The 17,376-nt window shown below is 47.7% G+C and overlaps 2 protein-coding genes across 2 annotated transcripts in view; one reads left to right on the top strand and one right to left on the bottom strand.

Annotated features, from left to right (window-relative positions):
* LOC120978287 (cysteine-rich tail protein 1-like) overlaps positions 1 to 17,376 on the bottom strand; it is a 96,473-nt gene that overhangs the window by 61,830 nt on the left and 17,267 nt on the right. The gene's annotated exons all lie outside the window — the stretch shown is intronic.
* Positions 9,291 to 11,632, top strand: LOC120978285 (P2Y purinoceptor 4-like). The gene is made up of 2 exons (XM_040406532.1): positions 9,291 to 9,408; positions 10,203 to 11,632. Exons 1-2 carry the CDS (start codon positions 9,371 to 9,373, stop codon positions 11,203 to 11,205), a joined length of 1,041 nt encoding a protein of 346 aa, XP_040262466.1. The 5' UTR covers positions 9,291 to 9,370; the 3' UTR covers positions 11,206 to 11,632.

Below are 17,376 nucleotides of genomic sequence, written 5' to 3'. Positions count from 1 at the left end.
GGAACTCGCTGCCCCAACATATCAGACTCTCCCCTACAGTGGAATCCTTCAAAAGAAACCTGAAAACCCACCTCTTCAGACAAGCCTCCAACCAGTGACCCTGCTGCCTCTATACCGCCACGACCAGCTTCACCCGCACCTACTGTGTCCTTCTCCCATACCATGTAGATTGTAAGCCTCGCGGGCAGGGCCCTCTCTCCTTCTGTACCAGTCTGTAACTAGTCTTGTTCATGCTTAGTGCAATTGTCTGTATTATGTATGTGCACCGCTCATTATATGTACAGCGCTATGGAATGAATGGCACTTTAATAATAAATAATAATAATAATAATAATAATAATAATATGTAAATTCCACCTTCACAGGCTCAGTTATGGTCTGTGTATTGAGGGCCTTAGGGCCACACTGACCCAACATTGGGTTGTCCGGGGGCTCGGTATCATTACGAAGCCCATGAGATCCATCAGTGGAGGACTATTTGCTGCGGACAATGCAGTGGGGTCCTTACTGAAATGGGTTAAATCCCATACAACCTATTAATCATTCTGATTGCCTGCCATCTACTGGCCACAAGGGGTACTGCAGAAGTACCATTTTACAGGGTTCCTGAATAATTAGCAAGTGGAATGCCTGCCCCTCGCTTATAATCTTCACTCTCAGGTTGTCCCATACGCTCTCTCAGGCACTGTAGACTGTATTCTCCCCCGCATGGTACTGTATGCCCTCACAACGCAGCTTGTTCTCCCTCATATGGAACCGTATACTATCCTGGTGCAGTGTATTTGGAGCTGTGTATCAGAAAAGTTGAGCTCCGACCCCTATAAAGATATAACGAGATATTAATATGCAGGACTTAAAGGGGGTATCCTGGAAAAAATAATGATGACTTATCCTGAGGATAGGTCATCATTATCACATCCGTGGGGGTCCAAGTCCCGGCACCCCTGCCGATCAGCTGTTTCAGGGCACCCCTGTGCCCACCGAAGCTCTGGTGAGCGATGCAGGCTCCTGTCAACTTTCACAACACTGAGCTAAAGAGCTGCCTCTTCCTCCTCTCTGCTCGTCAGGGATTATGATCCTGATTCTACAGCTGAATCTCTGTAGGAATGGAGTTCATGAGGAGACATGAAGTACAGAGGATGGATAGGACAGACTGTGGTAATGCAGACTGCAGACATGTGCTGCTGCTCATTATCCACATCCCCACCTCCTCTCTATACTCCATGTCCAAGATCATATCACCCGTATTCAGGATCATAACCCCTGACAAGCAGAGCAGAGAGGAGGATGAGGCTGCTCTTTAGCTCAGTGCTCTGAAGTAACTTGTCCTGCTGTGGGATTAGGACAGGTTTTGTGTGTGTGCGAATAGGGCGGCAGCCATTTCTCCTAATGATTGCTCCCCCCGACAAAACAAGCCATTATAACTAATTAAAGGTATTTGGGAATATATTTATAATAAAGTAACATTTAATTATTTTCATTTTCTTAATTCCCGGAGAACCCTTTTAAATAGGGCTGAGCTGCAAATAGGCCCTGTGACCGATGTACGGTGAGGTCACTGGACAAGGAAGAGGCTGCAGCCTCTTCTAAAGGCCGGGCTCCCGTGTGTCACTCCCCCGCAGATCTGATACTGAGGACCTATCCTGAGGATAAGTCAAGAATCTCTTTTCCTGGATAACTCCTTTAAAACAACATTAACACTTGGGAGGGGGGTCGGTTTGCAAAAGAGGCAGCTGCCATCTTCTCCCTGCCTGCTCCCTATGGCAGTGACTTCAGGATGACGGCTCCTGCAGCTTCATGCCCTCCTCCCCCCCTCGCACTGGTCTTCAGGCTGACCCCCTAGGCTTGTAACCTTCAGCTGTCCCTGACGTCTTGTGACCTCTAGGCATTAATATCTCGTCTCGCGGCTCGGGATGCCTCTTGGCCCTCTTCCCGCAGAGGATACGGCAGCGAGATGACAGGACTCGGCCTTTTCTATCTGTCGGTTTGTTAAAGCGGCTCATTTTGAGGACAAAGATCAAACGCTTACAAGAGACTTTTTCCTCTCTCACCGTTTGCCAAACCACTTAGCGAGCGAGGGCCGTAAGTGACATCATGTATAATTTATCCTGACTGATGAGTGCTGCTGGGAAGGAGAGCTGAACACTTTCCACACATCAGTGAGGGAGGACTGAAACACTCTGTGCTGCTGCCGGCCCTACACCGTCCACTGGCCTGCCTCCCTCAAAATGAACGCCACTGAAATACTCTGTGCTGCTGTGGTCAATTCCCATACACTTCAAATGAGATTAACAAGCAAAGCTCAAAAGGTTGCAAACTAAATATTGGTAAAAAGTCAAATGTAAAAAAAAAAAAAAAATCCTGAAATGCTCTGTGCTGCTCTGGGATCCTGCTCCTTCCACTACCAGTTTTTCAACCCCTCACTTATCTACATTTCCTCCTCACCTCCTGTCATGTGCAGCCCCGTCCTCATTATCCCCGACAAGCTACGTATTACTCCTCTCCTGAAATACTCTGCGCTGCTCTGGGACCCTGCTCCTTCCACTACCAGTGTTGCAATCCCTCATTTGTCTCTATTTCCTCCTCACCTCCTGTCCCCCCATCCTCACATCAGTAGGCAGATCAGTACCCCCTACAAGCTGGGCACACGCCTTTCCTGAAATACTCTGCGCTGCTGTTGGGCTCTGCTCCTTCCGCCGTCACTCTATGATCTCCCACTTGTCTACATCCCCCTCCTCCATCACTGCTTCCTGTCAAACTCCTTGTTTGATAGTTGTATCTGTTCCTGGGAAAGCTGGGTGACAATCAGCTTCCACCCACTTCCCTATAATAATGAAGAGCGCATACAGGGCGATACTATGACCTGGGAGTTGTAGTAGTAGTCACCCAGCTTTCCCAGAAACGAGCTCACTTTCGGATTCTCTTCTGCGGCTCGCCCGGACCGACCACCCCATGTCCCGGCACTGCGGCACTTTCCATTTCCTCGGTGAGCCATACTTTCCCTGACGTCTCTGCTCCCCGGTGGATAAAATGGCGCCGCAGTGATAAATGTGCAGTTTCCAGCGCGGTGAACGGGGCGGCGGTTGCCTAGCGACCGTCCAATCTCCCTCCTGACATGAACCCGAGATCTGTCTTTCTCTGCTGAAATATTTATGCGCTGATGAAATCCGCCGTGGAACGTGCCTGTGATGTCCTCGTCAAATGCCAGCCAATTAACAGCACAAAGACGTCACAGCCGGACTAATTAGCGACCTTTGCACGCCCCCACGTCTTCTGCCGAGCAAAGGATTACGGGGGACACCCCAAAACATTAGTGTAGAGTGGTCATCGAAGCTAAATTGTCCCAGAAACGCGTCATTCATAATCACAACGCGCTGCGTCGGGGATCATTTTCCCACGGTCGTATTCATTTACCGGTTCATTGGTTACTTCATTATTCATTAAATACTAAATTTATTATTTTGTTTTTTGCAAAATGATAAAAAAATAAAGAACATGAATTTTAGCGAAAACTGCTGATACGGTGTACGATTCATGAGATGCTGCCCCCTGCTGTCGGGGGAAAGGGAAACAGTGGGGGCTTTCTTCCTTACAGAAAGATTAGCTCCCTTTTTCTGACACACAGCTCCAAATCCCCTGCTGCCCTTCACACAGCCATAGAGTTAAATGACAAAATAATGGTTCCTTGCAGCCACCACTAGGGGGAGCTCACTGTATACAGATGTATACATCTCTAATTATAAAGTAGGTGATAACAGTATAATCGCTAGGGGAAGGGGGGGGGGGGTCTGACCGTTGGGACCCCCACCCGTCACAAGAGCAGCAGTCCCTGAGTTGCCTGTGTAAATGGAGCGGGGTAGCACGCATGCTCAGCACTGCATTCACTTCTATGGAACTGACGGAGGTACACGACCGCTGCACTCATCGTACGCACCGCCGCTCCATTCTCACAGAGCAATCGGGGACCTCTGTTCTAGTGGGGGTCCCGGCGATTGTACATCTGTCACCTATCCTGTAGGGGGCACAGGCGAGTATAAGGTTTTTTTTTTGTTTTTTTTTCACATTCTCTGCTTTTAGTCATTTTAAAGTCCCTTTAACGGGAGCCTTATAAAAGTATGTGCAGTGATCGCCCCCTAGTGGTTCAGTCACAGCACTGGAGCATTGGTCACCTCTCACTGCAGGATCTATAGACGCGGCGCGGTCTGTGTCTATTGACTTTGGCGCATCTAAATAAATTGTTACTTAGGCCTCCTGCACACGACCGTATTCATTTTGCAGTCCGCAAGACACTGATGTGGTCCATGTCCCACCCGCATCTTTTTTGCAGACCCGTGGTCAGCATTTTACGGACATAGTGAGACACTTATTATGAATTATACGCCACTTTTTGCAGTATTAATGTGGCAGATTTTGCCGCAATGGTCATTTGCGATGTTATGCCACTTTTTCCGACTCCCGAGAAAAGTCGCGGGCGGGGAAGAGGGCGGGCCAGTCTCATTTATAATTTTCCATGCCAATTTGTGTCGTGGAAAATGACGTAAATCTAAGTAACCGGCGTCTAAATCAACGGTCTTAATAAATGTCTTAAGAAGACTCCCTGCCGCCCATGACCACTATTTAAAGGGGTGGTCTCATCTCGACAACCAGTTTTTGAAATCAAGCTAGCAGGTCCTGGGTCTTACGCCCCCGGCTATATCGGCTTGGAGGGGAAATGCAGTATTAAATGGCGTCCAGTGAAACATTGGGCCTCATGATTTTTTACGGAGTAGGGTATGTAGACAGGAGACTATCCCTGTGATATCATATCTCCACTAACGTAGCACTGCTCACCTTGATCTTTAGGGTCAAGGAACCGAATTCCATATCTACAGTAAAGACTGACACCCAGGCAGAGCAGTTGGAGCATAATGCTGCACTGCTCTATTGTCTTCCACATACAAGAGGCCACTATCTGCCCCCCAGCCATGATATGGTTAATCATGAGATGGAAGATTTGGGGATTTTATTCTTGTGGTCACTGCTGTGGAGTCGGGATTTCCTACAGATGATGTCATCATATTATCGTCCCCATATGTCACCGGCCGCAGCCCAAAGGCGAGTAGATCACAGATTAATCTACCGTTTCCTTAATCGGATTTCCTTATTTCCTAGAAAAACAAAAACGGAGGCGCAAATCTAATTGTGCATCGTCAATGAATATTCCCCCAAAACATGGCATATCCTACCAATATCCCATCAACCCCTTTAATAGAGGTTCTGTGGAGGGAGGCTACAGAAGCGACGCTCCTGGAGGACCCGGCACGTCCACAGCCGTGTAATGCTCCAGTTTTCCAGAGGTGGCGCTGCAGGGCAACGGACTTGCCGTCAGGTTTTCCCCGCAGTTCTCAGCTGATCCAAGCAAAAAAACTCCCTGAAATCAGCTATAATAGGGGACCCTTTAATTAAAGATTATTCACATCCCCTTTATCCCTGAAAGGGAATGTATCTTCACAAAGACGTCACCCAGAACAGGAAAGGAAATCACTTCCCCAATATTCTCCTCATACACAGGTCCAACATGTGCAAGTAAAAGAAAGAAAAGGTCTTCTTCATGCCCTGAAATTAGGGTCTTAATCAATTCCAGGACATCAATTTGCATTAAAAGGGTATTCCGGAGGGACTGATCGCACATGCGCGCGGCCGCTCTATTCATTTCTATGGGAGTTCCGGAGATAGACAAGTACAGCGTACCCACTTTCTCATGATCCTACCGCTGAGACCCCCCACTGATCTGATTGTTATTCCCTATCCTGTGGAATACCCCTTTAAAGGACCGCACAATGCTACGGGCTCGTGCACACGACCGTATGTATTTTGATCCGAAAAGAATACGGATGACGTCCGTGTGCATTCCGTAATTTTGCGGAACGGAACAGCCGGCCCCTAATAGAACCGTCCTATACTAATAATAGGACATGTTCTATTTTTTTTGCAGAACGGAAATACAGACATATGGAAACGGAATGCACACGGCGTAACTTCCGTTTGGTTCCGCATACGATCCGTAAAAAAAAAGAAAACAGAACGGACACGGTAAGAAAATACGCTCGTGTGCATGAGCCCTAAAACTGATGGGCTGTGTCACGTGTAGTGCCGGCCGAAGGCGGCGGAGCACCACGCGAGGATCCAAGTGCTATGCTCGGCCGCACTACACATAACGCCGTATATCGGTTTTACCTTGCGTCCACCCCTTAATGACCCATGACAAAGATGTGCGTCCTAGGTCAGTGTTCCTCATCTCCGGTCCTCGGGGGCCCCACCTGCCGGTCAGGATTTGAGACTACCCCACAGAACGAATACCTGACGCACTGACACCAATTATATCACCTGAGGACCGGAGCCCTGTACTGCGCGGCTGTCCGTTCCTGCTCCATGACGTACATTTTCACCATGGTGACCTGTGGCTTTTAGGATGTGAGGATTATAAGATTCAAAAAACTTGCAGGGTATTTAAAGGGGTATTCCAGTTTCATGAAACTGATGACCTGTCCTCTGAATAGTTAATCAATATCAGATCGGTGGGGGGGGGGGGGGGGGGGAGGGGGGGTCCTTGCTGATCAACTGTGTGAAGAGGCTGCGGCGCCCGCCGTCTACACTGTAGTGCTGGTGCAGCGTCCCCTTCAGGTGTAATTATCCTGCAGCACCGCTACAGGAACATTGAAGAGAACTCCGCTCTAGCGCCACAGCCCCTTCAAAAATGCCGAGATTCGGACCCCCCACCAACCGGATATTGATGACCTAACCGGACAGGTCATAAAGATCCCAAAACAAGAATGCCCCTTTAAGAGATTGCATCTAAGGCCTTTGCCGGTCGTCCACCCTGTCGGTTTCCAGTCACTGACATGTGGAGAGAGGAAGTGACAACCACTGGCAGCACATTTCGAGTACAGTTTGTCACTATTGCAGCTTCCTGGCTGTAACTTGCAGATCCCAGTTTTACGTCTGCAGAGGTTCAAACCCCCATTCCAAGGACTGATCCTGATGTGGGGGGGAGCGCAGATGAAATTGGGGCTGAGGCGAGCAGTGAACCGCGCTGGGGCCACTTTCCTCCCATAGAACACTTACTGTAGATTCACTTTCAGGAAGTAACAAGACTTTCTCGTTTCCCTTTGCAAACTGCGGAGTTTTCCGAGAAGTCGTGGTCCTTCTGAAGCGCATCTCGTGCCCTAATCTAATGTAAGCCCAAACCGAGCCATGGTCCAACGGAAAGTTCTATCATATCCTGGGCTTCAATTCCAAATCATTTTCAAGATCTCTGCTTGCTGTACGGGAAGGTTCTTAGCCACATACGGTGTAGACTTCAGACTGATACATAGTAACCAATCAGAACAAGAATGAGATTTAGAATTTTGTAGACTGGAGCAAACCCTCAGCTACGAGCACTGCTAGGTCTGTACAGTTTTTCAAACTGCTGGACATAAGCAAGACTGTAAACATTCATTTACAGCAAGCAGAGATCAAGATAAAAAGTGCAGATTTGAAACAGAAAAAGGGGAAGATCTCCCCAAAAGAAGGAATTCTAGGTAAACCCTCCATTTTTTATTCGTCCCCGCTATATACAAGGATTGGAAACCCCCTTTAACAGTCAAGCCCCTCCCTAATGTCCCCAAGCCACGCCCCTTGCTGTCCCCTGGGCTCACAGATCCACTGTTGGCCTTCAGGAAACCTTGCCTATGACACGGAGAACCTCAGAGTCCCCCGCTGAGGTCAGCAAAAGTTTTCAAAATGTGGAAATATCTAAACTTCCCGAGCTCTGAGACTCGGTAATTAACCCTACACTGCCGTGTAGTAATTTCTCGTGACCCGGATAACTTCACGTTGCACAGATATCTGGAGGTTTTGTAGTAAAATTTGGGTCAATGGGATGATTTTGGGTCATTTTCTTCCCATACCTAGACTCAGTCCAGGTCTCGGACAGAATACATGTAGGGGGCAGCACATTATTCTTTTGAAGTAGGGAAATAGAATAATAACGCCCCAATAGCAGCACTCACATACTGCCATATAGTGCCCACAAAACAGTGGCACGCAGAGACCACACAATGCTGCGGGTGCTTGGTGGGCAACCATTAGAAACCGCCTGCCCTTTTCCTACCTGGAAGTTTCGTCCCAGCTCTTGTCCACAGCGGCGTCACAGTTGCCAGGGCAACGGCGCCAAAAGAGGACGCCGCCAGACCGGTAAACCGCTAGACGTAACCTGTGACACAAGCATTTTTCATTTGTGGCACTGCATGATACTTGCTGCGCATATGCCGGGATGTTCACACCGTTAGAATGCCAAGTGCATTTCAGCACGTATTCCACAATGAGGAAACCGCGGGAAATCTGCCAGTCAGAATCCTTGATGCGCTGGATTTTAAATCTGCTTCAATAAGAGGCATGCCACTCTTTTTACATGGGGAAACCATAGTGGGTGTCCGCACGCGGATTAACCCCACGGAATGGGGCTAATCTGTGGTCAGATCTGAAATCAACGGCAAGTACTCAAGTTGAGCATACCCTTACAGTGCCATGCTGCGCTCACAAACTACTGCCCTATAGGGGCACATTTATAAAGACCAGGCTGGTCGCGCTGGCCAAAGTTATGAAGAGGCGCCGGCCTTGGCGGATCCACCGACACTTCTAAATGTAAGACTGCTGGAATAGAAAATGGTAGATGAGACCCCTTTCCTGCCCATGCCGCCATTTTTAGACCTAGCGTGAGCGGGGAAATAATATAGGCGTATATGTAGACCCCCATAGTGTCTACATAATAGTGCCATACACTAGGCATGTAGGAGTGCCATAACCTGCCCACACAATACTGCCTTAGAAAACCTACATAAGACTGCAATGTAGTTAGCATGTAACTGTCCCATACAATACTAACCTAACACTCAACATAGAGTACCTACATAATACTGCCATATAATAACACACCACCAATACTGCCATACATGGTCTACTAAAGAGTGCCAGTTACCATATGCATTGGCATATAATACTACCACACAGTGTCTACACTCCATCCCTGTATGCTGAGCAGTGCCATACAGCTGTCACTTACTACCGCCATATACTGCCCTGCAATCACCAGATCCACAGTTTCATACAAGCAGTGACTCGTCATTGTACAGCGAGACAAATTGGGGGTTTCAGCGAGGAATCCCCAGTTTGTGGCTAGCATTTTATGTTTTTTCACACCTGACCTTTCTCAGTGGAAAACCCCTTTAATCACAACTAAGTTTTCCCCAGTAATCTGTTATATTCAGGGAGGACTGCACGCAGCCGCGACATAGGACATGTAGAGGATTTTCTGTGAAGACAGCAGAGCACTGAGCGGTCTCCATCCATGATCTTTTCCTCGCCTTTGGATGCAAATGTGAACAGGTAGGTGACTGATCTCTCACAGTCGTTCTGCCTTCTGCATCGCACAGACTTTCATTTTCATCAGTCTCCTTCCTCACAATATACATGCTGATGGTTAAGGGTGGATTTAGGCAGCAGCAACAGTCGGCTGCTCGTTCAGTGGAGGCGATTGCTGTATTTACATGCGGTGATCTCCTTCACAGTAGGAGGACGAGCGGTCGCTATTGATACCCCTCGTCCTCATACAGCTGCATTGTTTCTGGGCAGCGAATCGCTGTTTGGACCGCACGATGATTGATGTGTCTGCACGAACGACAGGATCATCGGATGAACGAGTGTTCGCTTGTTCATCAGGTGATCTGCGACACATGTCGATAGGCAGATTGATGGGAATGAGCATTCGCAGAAACGTTCGTTCCCGATAATCTGCCCAATTATCTAGGCGTCTAAATCAACCTTAAAGCTGGTGGTCAAGCAATTTTGTAAATCTTAAAAGGTAAGTACACCTCCAATCACTAGTTTATAAACTTAATCTACATAAGAAGCTGAATCACTGTGTACATACATTACATTACTTATCCTGTACTGATCCTGAGTTACATCCTGTATTATACCCCAGAGCTGCACTCACTGTTCTATCAATGTCAGAGCTGGTATCTTCCAGTATTCCCTGCTTGTTCTGTGTCTGCTCAGAGCTTTACCCAGTTCAAACCTTCTGTTGAGGAGGACGTAGTGGAGCTGTTTTTAAAACCATTCTTGAAATGTAATTCATGTAATTTGTACCAAGATGTTCTCTTCTTTTTATCCTCATTTAGAATGGTGAACACATCCGGGAACTTCACCGGGTGTCAGCCTCAACCCATCAGCATCTTCATCCCAATCTCCTTGACCATCATCTTCTTCATTGGGTTTGTGTTGAACTGTATAAGTCTGTGGATATTCTGGTTCCGGGTAAAACAATGGAATTCAACGGTCATTCTCCAGTTCAACTTGGCCATCTCCGATGCCATCATCACCCCAGCTGCTCCTCTCATCATCATCTACTCCTTGACCGACCACTGGACCTTCGGTACCTTCTTCTGCCAATTTAAGGTCTTCCTCCTCAGCACCCACATGTATGGAAGTATATATTTTCTCACTCTAATCAGTATTCACAGATATTTCACTGTTGCCCACAATGTTAAAAGAATGGCCTTGACCAGAAAGACCTTCACCACGAGACTCTGCCTTATTGTCTGGGGTTTTCTAGGTTTACAAGGCTTTCCTTTCTTTTTTGTGCTGAAGACATCTGAAGTCCACGGAGTCACAAAATGTCTTAGTATCCATCAAAACAATCAAGCCGTTTTATTTTTTATTTGGAACTGGGTTGTCCTCTTCTCGGGTCTTCTCATTCCTTTCACCACAACCTTGGTCTGCTACAGTCTCCTGAGTCGATATATTCTCAAGGTGAACCCAATGAACACCCTTACAAACGTCATGGTCTCCAAATCTGTACAGACCATATTTGTCTCCCTAATCATCTTCATCATCTGCTATATCCCAGTACATATCACCAGAACCATGGGGGTCACCATCATCTTGTTTTTCCCAACCATGTGTTCATTACTGGAAAAAGTTGAGGTGGCCTACTACATCACATGGATGCTATCAGGAACCAACTGCTGTATGGATCCTATAATATACTGTTTTGCCTCAGACAGGTATAGCTTACGGCAAAGTCATAGAGAAAATGGCAGAGATAAAACAGACGTTAGCTTCAGAAGATCGTCACCATGGTCATCCCTAGAGAATGACAAAAACAGGTTGTCCCTGGCATAAAAAAAAAATTCCTACTAGAAAAGGTCATCACAAACTTGAACTTGACTAAACCTTTGTATTGGATGAAATCCTGCGATTTTGACATATTATCCCTCCAGCCGTGGTACAAATGTGGCCTTCAACTGTATGACTTACACATAGTTGAGCCTTTTGGTTGTTCTTGAAAGGATTTGTGTTAAACTTGGAGGAACTGTAGTGGACTACTGAAAGTTTGCAGATCTTTCTGCATATAGTGGGGGCATTATATCAAAGAGTTGTCCCAGAAGAGGGCAGACTAGAACAATTAAAGGGGGAGGTCTACTTGGTGAAGAAACAAAGGAACAATATCATTTTAAGCAGACTGAGACGGGTTATGGCATGATGTGATGTCCACCCGCTCTAGTCTAGCCTACTCTAGTCTGCTAAGAACGGACTTTAATAAACACAGTTTTGCACTCGGAACTAAATTCTTTGTGGTTTTTAATTGTAAGTTATATATCTGTACAAGCATTCAAGGTCAACCAACACTACTGGTGACAATCACTATATGTATAGACAGTAGGGTCACCAATACAGAAAAATCAGTGACAACTGAAGAAAAAAAGGCATAAATCATAGAGAAGAGGGATCGTCTGAATGAAGATTGTCAGGTATTTTACTAAAAGTGGTTTTGCAATCAGAATAAGATTTACCGATATAATCCAATAAACATATGTCCTTTTTAAGGTGCAGTGTAACAGCGGCTGCTGTGCACCGCTGCTCCCCTGCTTATCGCCACGGTCCCGGGCGCCGTGTTCAACGGTGATCTGCGGCCGGTGCTTCCCATTCACCGCTGCAGTCCTGGGCTCTGTCTGTGTGGGTGCGGTTGTTCTGGGATCCGCTCCACAGTTTCTTCTCAGCCCTGACCACAGCATGCTTGCTGCTTGTTCCTGCAGCACTTTAAGGGGCGGCGCATGTCACTTCCTGGGCTTTATGGGCTTGGTCATGTGACCTATCCTAGCCCTCCTGTATAAGTGGCTCAGCCCGCCTTCCCAGATGCCTCAGTGTCAAGGTCCTTGTGTCCTGCTAAGGTTCCTGTTTTCAGCTTGTGTCCCTGACTCGTATCTGTATTCCTTGACTCTGCTACCTATTATATCCCTACCTGCTTGCATTGACTCTCCTGCTACAGACCCGGATTGCTTGACCTGTACCTTTGCCGCCTGCCCTGACCTTTTACCTGTCTGACTACGCCTCTGCCTCATCCTTCGGTCCTGCACCTCTGGTACCTTTCTCAGGTACCTCCTGGGTCCGCCTGGACCAGCTGCCTTGTGCTTGGGCAAATCCAATTTGGGAACATGGAGGTACAGAGACCACCAATCTGCAGTCTTTCCTGGCTACCTTCTGGCTGGTCTTTGAAGAGCCCGGCCGCACGTCCTCTACTGCATCAGCTCTGCTGAGTCTACGACAGAGTTCCTCTTCTGTGGGTCAGTACACCATCCAGTTTTGTAACCTGGAACAATGGGGCTCAACTGGCGGTGTTCTGGGAGGGCCTTTCTGACCAGATTAAGGATGAATTAGCTGGTCGTGACCGTCCGTCTACTCTGAATGACCTGATCACCTTGGCCACAAGGATAGATATGCATTTCAGGGAACGTTCTAAAGAGGTCGCATGCACCAGAAGACCAGCTTGTTTGGCTCCATCCTTCCAGAAGCCAGTTCTTCCTCTAGTGTCCACCCCATCTGAAGAGCCCATGCAAATAGAGCGCCTTCGATTGTCTGATCAGGAAAGTTTGCACCACAAAGCAGAGAATCTGTCTCTGTATTGTGAAGGCAAGGCCCACTTTGTGCGTAATTGTCCTTAAAAGCCAGTAAACGTCAATGTCTAGGGTCAGTTGGAGAGGTGGTCCTAGACAAGGAGAAGTCCTCTCCGAAACTTTCAGTCCCGGTGACTCTCTCTCCCAAGGTAGTCACACTGTCTGTGCCTGCATTCTTGGACTCTGGGTCAGCCGGTAACTTTATTCAGCAAGCTCTGGTCCATCAGTACTGGCTTCCTAACACCTGTCTAGAAAGGCCTGTCAGTGGCTTCCGTAAATGGACTGCCACTCCCCGAACCTGTACTTTCTGTTACTATGCCCCTTAAGTTAAAAAGACTTACATTACTCTTACCGGTAATCGTTTTTTCCCTTTAGCCTCCACAACGGCAGTAAACATGGAGATTATCCCGCCTTCTCAGGGACAGGAAACAGCTTTGTGGATCAGCCCATATAAGGCCCCCTCCCTCTTACCTCTCCAGTTAGTAACCTAGTACTCAGAGATAAATGCAAGGAAGGTTTAATAAAGAACAAAGTAACAAATATCAGAGCCAGTCTGCTCTAACTTAGAAGAACATATATTTCATCAATAGAATATACACATAAGTATTTATACGTATTAAATAATGTATATCTATATATAGTAGATTTTTTTTTTTTTTTTTGGGGGGGAATTCCTCCTGCCGTTGTGGAGGCTAAAGGGAAAAAACGATTACCGGTAAGAGTAATGTAAGTCTTTTCCCTACGCCTCCACAACGGCAGTAAACATGGAGGAAGTAACATAGGATAACAGCCTAGGGTGGGACAACTGCAGATAGGACCCTCCGCCCAAAGGCTAAATCCCTATTTGCAGAAACATCTAATCTGTAATGTCTAAAAAATGTACATGGATTGGACCATGTGGCTGCACGGCAAATGTCCTCTAAGGAAGCTGAAGCACCCTCGGCCCAGGATGTGGCTAGGGCCCTGGTAGAGTGAGCTTTGAGAAACGGTGGAGGAGGAACACCCTCTGTCTGGTAGGCTAGATAGATACAGGACTTGATCCATCTTGATATTGAAGTCTTGCTGGCCGCTTTTCCCTTCAACATGCCCAGGTATTGAATTAGAAGTTGATTAGTCTTCCTAATCTCCTTAGTGGCTTCCAGGTATTGGAGGACACATCTCCTGACGTCCAGGTTATGAAGAAGTCTCTCTTTTTCGTTCTTTGCCTGAGAACAAAAGGAGGGAAGGATAATTTCCTGTTGGCAGTGAAATTTTGAGACTACCTTCGGAAGGAATTCTGGAGCATGTTTTAGCGTGATCCTGTCGTCTGAAATGGAAAGGTATGGAGGCAGGATAGAAAAGGCTTGTATTTCGCCTACTCTTCTGGCCGTAGTGATGGCTAGCAGGAATGATGTCTTAAGAGTAAGAATTCTTAAGGGTATATCTGTGATTGGCTCAAATGGAGGGTACATAAGCTTGGACAGTACCAAGCTTAAGTCCCAAGGAGGCACTAGGGATCTTAACCTAGGGCGAATCCTGACGGCCGCCTTAAAAAACCTTTTTATTATTTCCATGTTAGCCAGTTTACAGTCCATAAATACACTCAAGGCTGCTATCTGAACTTTTAGTGTACTTACTGCGAGGCCTTTATCCAACCCTGCTTGGAGAAAGTCCAGTATGAGGGACATCTGAGGTTCTCCTGACGGGTCGTATTTATCCTTTCCGAAGAGCAGAAAGGATTTCCAGGCCCTTAGATATATTTTCGAGGTGACCGGTTTCCTACTAAGAAGTAAGGTGGAGATCACTTTCCCGGAGAAACCTTTTTTCCTCAGGATGTTTCTTTCAGCCTCCAGGCCGTCAGACGGAGTTGGGTGACTTGAGGATGAGAAACCGGACCCTGAAGTAGAAGGTCTGGGCGAGGAGGGAGGATCCAGAATTCTTCTCCTGCTAGAATCTTCAGGATCGGAAACCATGATCTGCGGGGCCAAAATGGAGTGATCAGGATGATTCGTACTCTTTCTTCCAAAATCTTTGCTATGACCCGCTGTATGAGGGAGAATGGTGGGAATGCATATAACAGGACTGGTGGCCAGGGTACCGAGAGCGCATCCACCTTTAAGGGTTGATCTTCCACTGCCAGAGAGTAGAAATTCGGAACATGTTTGTTTTTTCTTCTGGCGAACAGGTCGATCTTCGGCGTTCCCCACCTGGAACAGATCTGCTTGAATACCTGAGGGTTTAGTATCCACTCTCCTGCGTTTAGCTGGTCCCGGCTGAGGAAATCCGCCACCTGATTCTCTTTCCCTCTCACATGGGCTGCTGAAAGGGACTGAATATTCTTTTCTGCCCAACTGAAGATTTTTCTCACCACCAGGGCTAGCGATAGCTTTCTTGTGCCGCCCTGTTTGTTCAGGTACTCCACTGTTGTAGAGTTGCCCGACAAGATCTTTACATTCCTCTGCAGGAGGGAGGGTGTAGTTTGTTGGCTTATCTCCCCCGGACGAGGGTTCTCCATATATCTGTCTGGTGGGCAGGTTTTTAACTCTAGACTGTACCCCTTTTTTATGACTGACAGAACCCATGGAGAGGCCTGGATATTTACCCAGGCAGGATAGAATTGGGACAGTCTTCCTCCCACTACGCTTTGGGCGTCATTGAGTAGAGGTGTGGGCCGATTTGTCAGGGTTAAACAGGAACCCTCTGCCTTTACCCCTATTGGACTGCCAGGCTGGTCTAGTGTCCCTTCTGTTTTGGTCCGGCCTACCCCGGTTCTGGGACCGAAAGGACCGCCTTTGTTGAAAAAATTTTGATTCTGTAGGAAAGCCCTTTTTTCTATCTGAAGCTTTCTCTAGAATTTCGTCCAAGGCCGTACCGAACACCCTATCTCCCTCACATGGCAGAGTGCACAGCTTGTTCTTGGAGGCTGTGTCACCGGACCAGGTGCGTAACCATACTGCTCTTCTAGCAGAGTTAGAGAGGGCAGCAGATCTGGCTGAAAGCTTCACTATGTCTGCTGACGCGTCTGCCATAAAATTAGCGGCCTGTTTTAGCATAGGTATAGAAGCTAGGATTTCTTCTCGTGGAGTGCCTGACTCTAGATGTTCCTCCAACTGTCCCAACCAAAGGCCCAGGGTTCTCGCCGTATAAGTTGCAGATATCCCTGGTCTTAGAGTGGCCGTAGAGGATTCCCACATCTTTTTAAGGAGGTTTTCACATCTTTTGTCCATCGGATCTTTCAGAAGGCCGAGGTCTTCAAATGGAAGGGCAGTTTTTTTGGAGATTCCTGCTACTGGGGCATCTACTTTAGGGGTCTTATCCCAGGCCACAGAATCTTCTTCCGCGAAAGGGTATTTTCTCTTTAACCACTTAGAGGCGGATTGTTTTTTCTCAGGGTCTCTCCATTCTGAGTGTATTAAAGCCCGGATGTTAGGGTGGACGGGAAAGACTCGTTTTTTCTTGTCCCCTAATCCAGCAAACAATTGGTCCTGTACTGAAAGGGGTTCTCTGGGCTCTTCCAGGCTTATTGTAGCCCTAATGGTCTTCAGTAGGGAATTCGTCTCCTCAACTGAACAGAGAGGTTTACCGCCTGCTTGATCTGAAATATCCTAGTCAGACCCAGAGGAAATTTCACCTTCATCCAGGTCAGAGTCCTGCACATTAGAGACTTTGGCTCCTGAGGTAGATGGTCTGGGAGACAATGTAGATAACTTAGCTTCTACAGCTGCACCCACTTCTTCTCTGATTATGGTTTTCAGACTTTCAATTAAAGATGGGGTCTCCTCTGACACAACCTTGTCACAACACTTTTGGCACATAGATTTCTTGTATGTACCAGATAGCGATTTCTTGCACATTACGCATTTTTTCTTCAAGGGTGGATCCTTTTTTGAGGATTCTTTACCCTGAGAGACACAAAATTGGAGAGGAAAGTTTTATCCTTAGTCTCTAAAGAGAAGGGTAAAGAACCACCACCAAGGAGACCCCCATACAGGATAAGGCACCCTGTTATTTAGTAATGGGAGGAGGCTTACCGGGCTAGAGGGCCTGGAGGAATCTGTGGGCCGCCTGGGCGAATCGTCAGCTTGCTGGGACATTCTCGGGAGAAGAGCGCAGGAGCTGCCTGGAACGCCGGCAGCCGCGCTCCTTTACTTCCTGGTTCCCACTGATGACGACATTATGCTCCGCCCCCCCTCGCGTCACGCGCCGGCCTCCGACGTCACATAGAATTCAACTGCCGGCGCGCGCGCATAGGGGAAATGTGTGGGGAGCGCTCCCAGGCCCAGGAACGCTCCCCCGGCTCGCAGAAACAGGGCCGGTCCGCACTGGACGCGGGTCCAAAGCCCGGGGTGGCCAGCAACGCTGGGCTTAAACCACAGGGAAGGAGGAACTTCTTGCAGAGTTCCGCGACCCTATCCCCTGC

Source organism: Bufo bufo, chromosome 8, assembly GCF_905171765.1.
Source record: "Bufo bufo chromosome 8, aBufBuf1.1, whole genome shotgun sequence".
NCBI classification, from domain to species: domain Eukaryota; kingdom Metazoa; phylum Chordata; class Amphibia; order Anura; family Bufonidae; genus Bufo; species Bufo bufo.
This window is presented reverse-complemented; position numbering and strand designations above follow the sequence as displayed.

Bases quoted from the DNA above. Each gene is read 5' to 3' on its own strand.
- LOC120978285 (XM_040406532.1), top strand. From the start codon at position 9,371: ATGATCTTTTCCTCGCCTTTGGATGCAAATGTGAACAG. The intron at 9,409-10,202 runs GTAGGTGACTGA...ATCCTCATTTAG, and splicing joins TTGGATGCAAATGTGAACAG to AATGGTGAACACATCCGGGA.